Source organism: Stenella coeruleoalba (assembly GCF_951394435.1).
Source record: "Stenella coeruleoalba genome assembly, chromosome: X".
Classification (NCBI taxonomy): domain Eukaryota; kingdom Metazoa; phylum Chordata; class Mammalia; order Artiodactyla; family Delphinidae; genus Stenella; species Stenella coeruleoalba.
In genome coordinates, this window is record NC_137152.1 from 16,176,291 (window position 1) to 16,188,927 (window position 12,637).

Here is a 12,637-nt window from a genome sequence, read left to right on the forward strand (position 1 = left end):
GATACACCTAAATGAGAGAACATTAGAGTGAAAAACACCATTATGTATAATGCACACACTAATGAATGAAATACAACTTACCATTTCAAAGATCACTTCTCTAATAGTCACTGTTTGTGCAATTTTAGGATAAAGCCTGATACAGGATATGAATCATTTTGAAGTTATCACACCTCACATGAAGTTTAAGTTATGTTTGGGATTTGAACTTTGTAAGTACTTCCAGAATACCATATAATATTAGAATTTTAAAGGGCACTACTTATGCTGTAGTATTTCATGTGAACGTAGCTACAGGTAAATAAACGCACAACCAAATAATTTTTTCACACAAATTGTATGGAAGTTTAAGGTACAACGTAATTTGCTAAAAGATTTAACAAGGATCTTAACTTCTATAAAATGCTATAAAGGATCTACTAATGATCTAGTTATTACAGCAGGGGTAGTGTATGAAGGGAAAAAATGAGGACAGTATATAGAGTTATACTAGATAAGATTTTCTGATTGAACAAGAAAAAAATATATATTGTCTTATATTTGGGTTTTCACGTTTTCTCCTTACCTTTGGGAGTTTTTGCAGTAAACTCAGGATCAAAATAGAAAGTATCTTCAGGCCTGCCAGTTGCAGGTTTAAAAGGTGGATGAATTTCTCTTCTATACAGTTTCTGGAGGAAAAATAAGAGACTTAGACATGTGTTAATTATAAAAAAAATTTCAAGCAAGTTTTCATTCTATACTTACATTCCAGTCTATTGTTGAGAAAAATGAATGTCTTTTAATTTCTTCAACTCCATCTGGTCCTGCGCCTATCAAAAATTGACTAGTTTTGATTAAATGGTAATTTTATTTCAAGGATAAATATATATATTGTTTATTCAGTCTTCACTTTTAACATTTGTCCTACTATTTCATAATCCCACAACAAACACAAATATCCATCTCCCCCCTAGAAAACAAACACCAACAAACACACAAAAGAAACAAATTAATTAAAAATTTTACCTAATCTGTTTGCAGGATTTCGTTTGAAAAGCATTCGTAAAAGACTCTGGGCTTCAGGACTCAAAAACTGTGGCATCCCAAGTTTGGCTCTAAATAATAAATCCATATATTTTATGTTTTGGAGGTATCTGTATTTTATTTTTAAAATAAACTTTTAATTTTAAGATAATTATGGATTCAAAATCAGAAATAATACAGAGAGAGCCTACGTACCCTTTACCCAGTTTCCCCCAGTGGTAACACCTTACAAAACTATAGTGTGATATCACAACCAGGATACTGACATTGACACAATCCACTGATCTCATTCAGATATCTCCAATTTTCACTGCACTTATTTGTGTGTGTGTTTAGTTCTATGCCATCTTTTAAATTGAAGTATAGTTGATTTACAGTATTACATTAGTTTCAGGTGTACAGCATAGTGATTCAGTATTTTTGCAGATTATATTCCATTTTAGGTTATTATAAGATAACAGCCATAATTCCCTGTGTTATATTGTATATCCTGTTGCTTACTGATTTTATACATAGTGGTTTGTATCTGTTAATCCCACACCCCTAATTTGTCCCTCGCCCCCCCTTCCATCTCCCCTTCGGTAACCATACGTTTGTCCTCTGTATCTGTGAATGTTTCTGTTTTGCATATACATTCATTTGCATTATTTTTTGACTCCACATGTAAATGATATCATACAGTATCTGTCTTTCTCTGTCTCAGTTATCTCACTTAGCATAATGCCCTCAAGGTCCATCCACATTGCTGTAAATGGCAGAATTTCATTCTGTTTTATGGCTGAGTAATATTCCATTGTGTGTGTGTGTGTGTGTGTGTGTGTGTGTGTGTGTGTGCGTGCGTGCGTATGCCAAATCTCCTTAATCCAATCATCTGTTAATGGGCACTTGGGGTGCTTCCATGTGCTGGCTATTGTAAATTGTGCTGCTATGAACACTGGGGTGCATGTATCTTTCTGAATTAGAGTTTTCCCATCAACAGTGTACAAGGGTTCCCCTTTCTCCACATACTCTCCAACATGTGTGCTTTTTTTTTGGCCACACCGCGCACCTTGCGGGATCTTAGTTCCCCAACCAGGGATTGAACCTGGGCCCTCGCAGTGAAAGTACGGAGCCCTAACCACTGGACCGCCAGGGAATTCCCATCCAACACGTGTTATCTGTAGACTTTTTTTTTTTAAAACATCTTTATTGGAGCATAATTCCTTTACAATGTTGTGTTAGTTTCTGCTGTATAACAAAGTAAAAATATGGAATGCTTCACGAATTTGCATGTCATCCTTGTGCAGGGGCCATGCTAATCTTCTCTGTATCATTCCAATTTTAGTTTATGCGCTGCCAAAGCGACCACTATTTGCAGACTTTTTGATGATAGCCATCCTGACAGCTGTGAGGTGAAGTTCTATGCCATTTTATTACATTTCTAAGTTCCTGTATCCACCACCACAGTAAAGGTACTGAACAGTTCAACACCACCAGAATCCCTCAAGTGGCTCCTTTATAACCACACCCAGCTCCCTCCCTCCCCAATTCCTAACCTCTGGCAACCACTAATGTATTCTCCATTTCTATAATTTTGTCATTTTAAGAATGCCATGTAAATGGAACCATATAGTATGTAACTTTTTTCATGCAGCATAATTCCCTTGAGATTCATCCAAGTTGTTGTATTAATAGTTCATTCCATTTATTTATTTATTTATCTATCTATCTATTATATTATTTATTTGGTTGCACCGGGTCTTAATTGCAGCACGTGGGCTCCTTAGTTGCTGCTCCAGGGCTCCTTAGTTGCAGCAGGTGGGGTCCTTAGTTGCGGCTCATAGGCTCCTTAGTTGTGGCTTGCTGGCTCCTTAGTTGCAGCACATGAACTCTTAGTTGTGGCATGCATGTGAGATCTAGTTCCCTGACCAGCGACTGAACCCGGGCCCCCTCAATTGGAAGCATGGAGTCCTATCCACCGCACCACCAGGGAAGTCCCAATAGTTCATTCATGTTTATTGCTAAGTAGTATTCCATGACAAGGATATTCCACAGATTATCCATTTATCTGTTGAGGGACATTTGGATTGTGTCCAGTTTGGGGCTACTATGAATAAAACTGCTATGAGTATTTGGGTCTAGGTTTTTGTGTGAACACAGAATGTTAGCCCCAAATCTTCTAATGAACTTCTTCATTTTTCAGAATTTGGTAAAAAGCACTACTGTAAAAGTAAGATCATCTGAGTCTTAGTTCTGGGTCTGTTACTAAGAACTTTGTGACCTTGGGAAAGCCAATCCCCTTGAGCCTGTTACCAGTTCTTCATGAGCAAGGGGATTGGATGTTAGATTAATGGCTGCCGAACTGTAGACTTGGAACCCTTTCTCAATAGGAATTTAAGAAATCCAACATTTAAAACATTTAAAAGAACATGTGCTTCACACACCTATTTTTTTCCTCCCGTTCCCTTTAATAGCCCTCCAGGGAAGGGGAGCTGGTGGGAAAGGGGTCTGTGGAACATCTAAGATGTCTGTGGCACACAGTCTGAAAACCACTGGCCTGGATGAGCTTGAAGGTCTGTTTCACTTCTAATATATAATTTTACTCTTTTTCTCAACCTACAAATTAAGGAAACCAATGATCCTGTAAGTATGAAAATAATAACAGAGCTGGAGAAAATGGCTAGCAGAGAAATTTCTATTTCAGAAATAGATCCATTTATTATTCAGTGAGTTGTTATTGAAGCTACTATGTGCTAGACACTGCTTAGGATACGGAGATAAAGACAGCCCCCCCCACAATCAGTGGGGAAGACAGATATAGATAATGCTAGTACATTAAGAGACAAATTCAGAAGGACACATGTAAAGAGTGCTAAGGGAACAGTAGGGAATATCTATTTTAACATGGGAGATTGAAAAAGGCCTTAAATGCAATTTAAAGGTTGAGAATCTATTCGTTTGGCCAGTGTCCCCCAATATTTTACTAAATAATATTAATTTCCCTAGACACTTAGCAACAACAAAAAAATATTTCATGATCCAGTGAGTTTGTGGAATGCTATCTATTATACCCCTTGTGAGAGACATAAAAATAAAATACGTTGCATATAAAAGGCCGATAAATTTAGAGTAATGAAATCAGTATTTTTCTAAACATTTGTTTTTAGCACCTCTTCTTCAGAGAATACCTATTAACATCTTGTAGAATTAGCATTCTGTTGAACGACAGAAACGAGGGGAAACACTGCCGTATTTGGTAACAGGGATATAGCAGAGGTCTTTAAACAGTGGACTAACGGACCAGATTTATTTTCAAGAGGGAACTCCAAGGGAAGTATAGAATGATCTGGAGTAGGAAGCGGTGGTAGGCAGTGAGCAATCTACTTAGAAGCTCGGCCCTATAGTGTGGGTAGGAGATCACCATGGGTAGGAGATCTGAGAACTGTAAGCAGTGCAATGCAGAAGGAAGGCTGGGACAGTGAAATATTTCTGAGAGTCAATTTGGTGAATACCTTTGTATGCAAGAGAGGAAGAAGTCAAGAATGATTTCTAGGTTTCTGGCTTAGGAGATAGGGTACATGGAAAAGCTGTTAATTGGGAATACAAGAAGAGGAACAGAACAGCGAACAAAGATAAATTTAGTTTAAAAATGTTAAGTCATGCAGGTGAGTAAATGGAAATAAAGGTCTGGTGCCTGGTAAATTAAGGTAAGAAAGAGTGATTTGGGAGTAATTAAAATGTTCAATAGTTATTGGAAAGACTGATGTCAGTCAGGAAAGTGAGTCCAGGCGGGGAGAAAAGCATATCAGAGATGGAACACTGGGTAACGAGAACATTTAAAAGGTGGTCAGAAAAAGAACAATTTGGGCATTAAAAATAATGAATGCAATTGGCTGAATCACACTGATTATTAAATCCCATGACTTCGTTATAGTGAAAAAGGAAAAGGAAAAAGCCAAAACTAACATAAAAACCCAACTCATCGGACATCACCCCCACTGGGGCTCATCTTGTTTGAGCCTTATTTCAAGGTAACTAAATAGCCCTAGTTGATGAGGAAAAGCTCATTGTTTTGGAAAATACCAGCTAATAAGTGAAGGAATAACAGTAATAGAAAATACACAATTTAAAATCCCTAATAAAATAACTGTTTCAAGTAATGATTATCAGTGGCTGAAACTATTAGATGAAAACCTGACAGGGAACTTTACAATGGAGGGATCAGCTGTAACCATGGGAATTCATCACTTAAAGTGGGGCAACATGGTGCCGTAAGCCTCCTGATGTGATGCAATAGGGTGCAAAAGCACGAGCTATGAAATAATGTTGCCAAAAAAGTTTAACCAAAAACAGGATAAAGTAACAAGTGAAAAAACATCACAAGGAGAATAAAAAAACTTCACACTCCTGGGAAAAGACTAATTATTATGTAACCATGGTAACGAGAGGCGCCAGAACCATTCAATTGATCAAAGACAACTTGCCTAGGTGAACAGAGTTTTTTGTTTTTGCAAACCAACGAATCAGTAACTGCTCTTCATCTGTGAAAATTAGCCAAATAAGAATGAACTGACGCCAATAACCACACCTGAGTGCCAAGAGTCCCACCCAAGTAACCATACTTACAGATGATGTCGATTCATTTTAGGCCCTGAAAACCTGCCAATTCTTGAACTCCACCCTTCCCCAAAACCCTATATAAGAACAATGGTCTACTCTGCTTGGAGAGATTCTACTGGACCAGCACCGCTTTCCCTACTATAGTAAGCAATACAATCACCTTTATGCTTTTTGTTTCAGATATTAAGAAGTGGTCTCATCTTTTAACAAGATAAATTCAGAAAGTGAAATTCTATAAAAGTGACATGGTTTCTACAAGTAAATGGCAGGGGAACAACAGGGGTACACTGTTCTAGATGAACAGAAGCTGAAGAAATACAACGAAAGGATATGTGCAGACTTGATTTGGGATACAGTTTTGGAGAAAACCTGAAAAATCTGGTTAAGGATTGGTATTAGATAACTATTACCAGTTTACATAAGAAAATATCCATACATTTTAGCAATGCAAACTGCAGTAGGTGAGAAATGACATGTCTGGAATGCTTAAACTATTTCAGTAAAGAAGAAAAAAAGAAAGGAGGAATAGACAAAGCAAATGTGGCAAAATCTTTATGACTGTTGAATGTGGGTGATTGGTATACGTATGTTCACTGTATTATTCTATTTTAGCGAATTTACCCTTGAAATTTTTCATAATTAAAAAGAGAAAAGCAGGCAGAGAAGGAATGGTCAAGCAAAAGAGACCAAAAGAGGAATGGTTAGAGAGGTGGGAGAAGCAGATGAAAGTAGGAAAAATGAAGGGGGGAGGGGGTGGCCAGCAGTGTCAAATACTCCTCAGAGAGACCTTCCTTAAATGTCTCATCTAAAATGATTCCTGCCCCTGCCCCTTCCCTCAGACTTCAAAAGTACCCTGGTTTATTATCCCCACTGCTCCTATTACTACGGGAAATTATTATATTTATTTGTTTAAATATTAATTCCTTGTCTCCCCCACTAGAATGCAAGCTCAGTGAGACCACAGAAGATCTTGTCACTCTTGTTCACATTGCATCCTAAGTACATATAGAAAGACCTCAATCATCTGTTGAATGAATTGCGTGAACAAATCATACAAAGAGTCACCTTTCTGACAATCTGCCACTAGTTTAAGCAACCAGGAAATTACTGATGACCATAGTGAGAGAATGGAGCCGCTCAATGGAGCGGTAGAAATGAACGACAAACAGGCTATGGGATAAAAGCAGCCAAAAAAAAAAAAAGTAAGAGAAAGCACAGACCACTCTTTAAAGAGGCTTTTTGTTGAAAGAATGCAGGAAGATGCTGCAGAAACTTGAAAGATAGGCCAAGTCAAAGAAATGGTTTGTTTTTCTCAACACTAAAGTGTGTCTATTAGCTGAAAGGAAGGGGCCAGAGTAGATGGAGTGATGAAGGTTCACTGAACATTCATTTGTATAGCAAATATTTTTCAATGTTTTTTATTGTGAAGAATAACATAAAGTGCAAAAAACAAAACCAAACCTCCCAAACCCAAAACCAAAGTACACAGCTCCATGATTGACCACAAAGTGAACAGTCATCTTGCCAAGAAATATAACATTGCCAGAACCCCTCATCCAGTGTAACTACTTTCCTGATTTTGCTGCAGGCTTCTGCCATCTAAATAGGGACCCTAAAAACTATGCTTTAGTTTGTCTGCTTTTAAAACTTTATAAATAGGATCATCTGTGTAGTATTCATTCTTTTGTGTCTGAATTGCTTTTGCTCAACATTCTTGTGAGATTTACCCAAGTCATTGTATGTAACTGTGGTTTGTTCATTTTCTTTGCTGTATAGCACACTACACCCACGGGCAAAAGGCTTCAGCCTATTTTTGTATGGCTTTTGAGCTACAAATGGTTTTTACATTTTAAAAGTGCTAGAAGCAAATAATAAAAAATACAAATATGTGACAGAGACTGTGTGTGGCCTACAAAATCTAAAATATTTATAGTCAACCCCTGCTGTATTCCATTGTATGAATATACCACAATTTATTAGTCCATTCTTCTGTTAAGAATCTAGTTTCTACCTTTTGGCTATTATAAATAATGCTGCTATAAATATCTGGGTACTTGTTTCTTGATGTGCAAGTACCTTGATGCATAAAAACTGGGTGCATGCCTAGGAACAGGATTACTGGATGAGGTTATACATGTATTTGACTTTAGAAGAAATGCCAAAAACTGCTTTCCAAAGAGGTTACATGAGTATTTACGTTCCTTCCAGCTATGTATGAAAGCTGCCACTGCTCCACAGCCCGTCAGCACTTTGTATTGTCAGTCTTTGTACCCTTAGCTACTCTGGCGGGTATGTAGTTGTAGCTCACTGTGGTTTTAATTTGCATTTTCTGATTAATGAGGGCAAGCATCTTTTAATAAGCTTATTGGCCATAGGATATCCTCTTTTGTGAAGTCCCTACGTCTCTTCATGTTTCTACTGGGCTGTCTTTTTCTTATTGATTGACTGGAGTCCTTGACATCTTCTGGAAACAAGTCCTTTGTTGGTTATATGTTATAAATTTCTTCTATTTTTTCAATGGAATATTTTGATGAGAAGTTATTAATTTTAATGTAGTAATAATTTATCAATCTTTTCCTTTATGGCTCATGCTTTTTGTGTTGAAAGACTACTTTTTCTACACCAAGGTCATGAAGATTCCTCCTATATTCTCTTCTAGAATCTTTCTTCCCTTTTCCCATATATATGTTAAAAAATATATATATATATATGTAATATACTTGGAAATGATTTGTGTATGGTGTGAGGTAGTTTTATCTTTTTCTGTTTGAATATCATTTTTTCCAGCATGATTTACTAAAAAAGGTGCTATTTCCCTACTGCTCTGCAATTTCCAATGGTTGTAAATCGAGTGTCCATATATGTATAGGTCTGCTACTGGCCTCTCGAGTCCATTGCACAATTCTATTTTCTATACTTGTTTTAATGCCATATTGTCCTAATTATAGTTATAGCAAGGCTTGATACTTGGTAAAGCAAGTCCTCCTATCTTGATATTCTTCAGGAGTGTTTTAGCTATTCTTGGTCCTTTGTATTATCATATAAGAACCAGTTTATTAAGTTCCACACAAAAAAATTGTTAGGATTTAAATATGATTTGCATTGAAACTACAGTCATGCTGTCCAATATGGTAGCCACTAGTCACATACAGCCACTGAGTACTTGAAATGTGGCTAGCTCAAACTGTAAGTGTAAAACCTGCAGTGAGTTTCAAATAAAAAAAATAATGTATCATGTCTCGATCATTTTTTAATGCTGATCACATGTTGAAATGATAATATCTTGGATATACTGGGTTAAATAAAATATATTACAGTTAATTTTAGTTGTTTCTTTTTACTTTTTTAATGTTGCTACTAGAAAATTTAAAAATTATGTATGGGGTTCACATTATATTTTTTTATTGGATAACACACATCCTTTATAACACTTGGGTCTGTCATAATGTGAATATTGGAAGGTACAACCTTCCAAGTTACTTTGGTCTTTTAAAATTTCCTAGCATTTTCTAAGTTCTCTGCATAAAGTTCTTGCATAACTTCTGCTAGATTTATCCCTAGGTTTGATTTTTTTTTACTATTGTAAACAGTATCTTTTTAAAAAAATTCCATTTTCTGTTGCTAGTATACAGACATGAAATAGATTTTATTTATTGACCCTTTATCCGGCAACTTTGCCAAGCTCTCATTAATTCCAAGGATTTATATGAAGATTTGGATTTTCTATGGACACAATCATGTTAACTAAATAATGACAATTTTTTTTTGGCCGCGCCGTGGGGCTTGCGGGATCTTAGTTCCCTGACCAAGGATCGAACCCAGGCCCCTGGCAGTGGAAGCGTGGAGTCCTAACCACTGGACCACCAGGGAATTCCCAATAATGACAATTTTATTTCTGCTTTTTAAACCTTAAGCTGCACTTCTTTTGGATGCCTTACTTTACTTGCTAGTACCTCCAGGACAACGTAAACAGAAGTAGAATAATGGGCATCTTTTTCATATTCCAAATCTCAAACGTAAACCTTTCAGTAGTAACATGAAGATAATTATGAGTATTCTAGATCTATGGGGTTTGCTCATATTTAAACCACGTAATATTGATGTCATAATATCAATGAATTTCTTAGTTATTTCTTATACTATAGCTAACACTCTAAAAATCTCATTTTTTAGTTTGAAGCATTTATTTTTAAATCTCATCAAAACACATCCACTAGGGAGTACTTACTTAAGAATCATAGTCATTGTTTCTTTTCGATCTTTTCCTTGGAAAGGTAGTGTACCAGTGAGCATCTCAAACTATAAAAAGGCGAAATAATCAGAGGTATTAGTCAGTAGGTATAAAATCTGAAGGCTAGAAGATAAAAAAGCATCATCTTAATTACAACCACATCTTCTAAAATTGCTATACAATAAAACAAGTGATTTATATTTCTACTATATTCACTAGTGAACTTCAAAAAAAAAAAAAACAAACAAAAAAACACCCCAAACCTTACCATTAACACACCGAAAGACCACCAGTCCGCACTCTGAGTATGACCTCGACGATTAACTACTTCTGGAGCCATGTATTCCACAGTTCCACAAAAAGAATACGCTTTCTTTTCATGGTCAATAGACTCTTTACTTAGGCCAAAATCTGCCAAAATAAATATCAAGTTCATAAATATCCTACAATAATTTGCACACGTAAAGTTTAAACTTTGAGTTCCAAAGTTTACATTAATAGTTCCAATATTTACATTAATTATTTAAAAATTCTAATTCAAGTTTTTAACACAATGTGTTACTTAATATTTATACCATGATCAACCTTAAAGGAAATTAATTATATAGAGTAGGAGAGACTATTTTAACAAAATGAGGATTTTTACCTGTTAACTTGATGTGACCTTCTTCATCAAGAAGTATGCTGAAAGAAAACAAAGTTAGAAAATCTTTTCAAACCATTAAAGAGAGATTTTTCGAAGTTAAAACTGAAATTACTCTGTTAAGTATCAGATCATCACATTCATTCCAAAATATTGCTTTAGACTCTGAATAAAAAGGCGAAGGTAAAGGAGGAGAAAAATTATTTTTTTGGACACACATACATAACGAATCCCAAAGGCAAAGCCTTATAACTTGTATTAATGAGCCAGGGACACTTGAGAACTATGAGGAAAGGAACCAAGACCTATATTCTAAGTTGCTCTTAGTGCCTTTCTGCAGAGGTGGCCTAACTAAACTCCCTAGTGCTTGCACAATAGACAGAGGTCTGGATAGTTAAGTCAAAAGTGTTAGAGCTGTCATTTTAAAGGCATCTGACTCAATCATTCTTTACTAGCTTTTAGCTCACTGTTTGGTAGAGCACAGATAAAGAAGAAATGTATATTGCATGAATGGGGCCAGTCTACAAAGAGCTGATAGAGCATTCCAAAGAGTTGGGATTTCTTCTTAAGGGCAATGAAGATCATAAAAGGTTTACATGAATGGAAGGTAAAGATAATCAGATCTGCAATTTTAGAAAACAATTTAGAAGGAAAAATAAAGAATAGTGTGCTCTTAGGTATGACTTATGATAAAGAACAACAACTGGAGAAGACACTCAAGTTTCTGGCTTTAGCAGATACTTGAGTGGAGAGTAAGGTCGTTAATTAAGGAGCTATAGAAAGGAGTAAGTACTAAGCTGTTAAGCCAGTTACTGCATTTCTGGATGGGTATTTGAGTATACTGACTTGAAAGGTCAAGTAATAAGGTCAACTATTTCACTCATATTCAAAACTATTCCATAATATAGTCATTTCCTTACTTTTAATACATTTAATTCCTTTTAATTCCTTACTTTATTTCCTTACTTTTAATTCTTTTAATTAACTAAAAAAATGTGCAAGCCAAATTTTGTTATAATAAAATTTTACTATGTCAAAAATACTACCAACCTTCCTATATCATCAGTTCAACTATGATTACAATAATGTTTACCAGTGAGGGTAATTCAGTAGGGACACAGTGTTCAAGTCTCTTTCACTACAAAGGACTTGTTATGAAAAAAATATTGATCTTGATTATGCTTGACTAGAAAGCAGACCAATACATTTAGGGAATATAAAGGGAATTATTAGGTATGGTGGGAATCATCCTCCCTTCTGTCTAATCAATACCTGGAAGACAGTTCTAAAAACAAAACAAAACAAACCTCAAATCATTCTTGGTAATTTTGAAAAAATTAAAAAAGAAAACATGGCTAAAAGGGAATTACTTATACTTCCTATAGCAAGTGCATTCTAAGATAACCATGCCCGTCCTTTATCTTTGAAAGAAAAAGTCAACTGTATTACTCTCAATAAGCAAAGTTCCCTTTCAATTATTAATAATTATTTTTAGCCATATTTATTGTAACAGAGTTCTAGTTTAAAAGGATCTGGAAAACCCCTTATAGTGCGTAAAACAATTGGTCTAAAAATTTAAATTTCTCCTAAGCTCTACATGATGATATCACTTGGATCATTTAACAATTAAATGTGATTTCAGTTTAATAGTGTAGTCTAGACATTTACGTGAAAAATCTCACTATAAGCAATCTTACCCACATTAGATCTTATTTGATCTTTGAGACAGGATCCATGCTTTATATATAATTTTAAAACCAACAGTAATACAATGGTCTACAATAAATACATTCAATTAAATGATATAAAACACGAACACATTTTTATTATGAATGCTTAATCTTATGTTCACAGTAAATTTTTCTTCTAAGGGCTATGTGCTTGAATATTCATTCTCACTAGGAATTATATTTTATGTTGTGATAGTCAGAAATTGGGAAAATGATGAGAAAAACTCAGTCATTATCTGGGGAATAAAATCAGAACCATATGAAACTTATCCGAAAACAAAATACCTGAAAAAAACCGTAAAATATGAAAGTATAACAATTTCTAAATGATCACTTAACAGGATTCCAAAGGAGTATTTCCTTTGTTTCCTATTGTAATATATAATTTAAATTTTGCATGTAACATTTTAA

At 35.3% G+C, this 12,637-nt stretch overlaps 1 protein-coding gene across 5 annotated transcripts in view; it reads right to left on the bottom strand.

Annotated features, from left to right (window-relative positions):
* Positions 1–12,637, bottom strand: part of RPS6KA3 (ribosomal protein S6 kinase A3) — a gene marked incomplete at its 5' end in the record, with an annotated part of 313,574 nt that overhangs the window by 24,529 nt on the left and 276,408 nt on the right. For all 5 annotated transcript variants that reach the window (XM_079910436.1, XM_079910440.1, XM_079910437.1 and 2 more), the window contains 6 exons: positions 566–668; positions 745–809; positions 1,006–1,094; positions 9,851–9,921; positions 10,122–10,264; positions 10,500–10,537. In XM_079910436.1, coding sequence (XP_079766562.1) covers positions 566–668; positions 745–809; positions 1,006–1,094; positions 9,851–9,921; positions 10,122–10,264; positions 10,500–10,537 — 509 coding nt within the window. The remainder of the gene's footprint in view (positions 1–565; positions 669–744; positions 810–1,005; positions 1,095–9,850; positions 9,922–10,121; positions 10,265–10,499; positions 10,538–12,637) is intronic.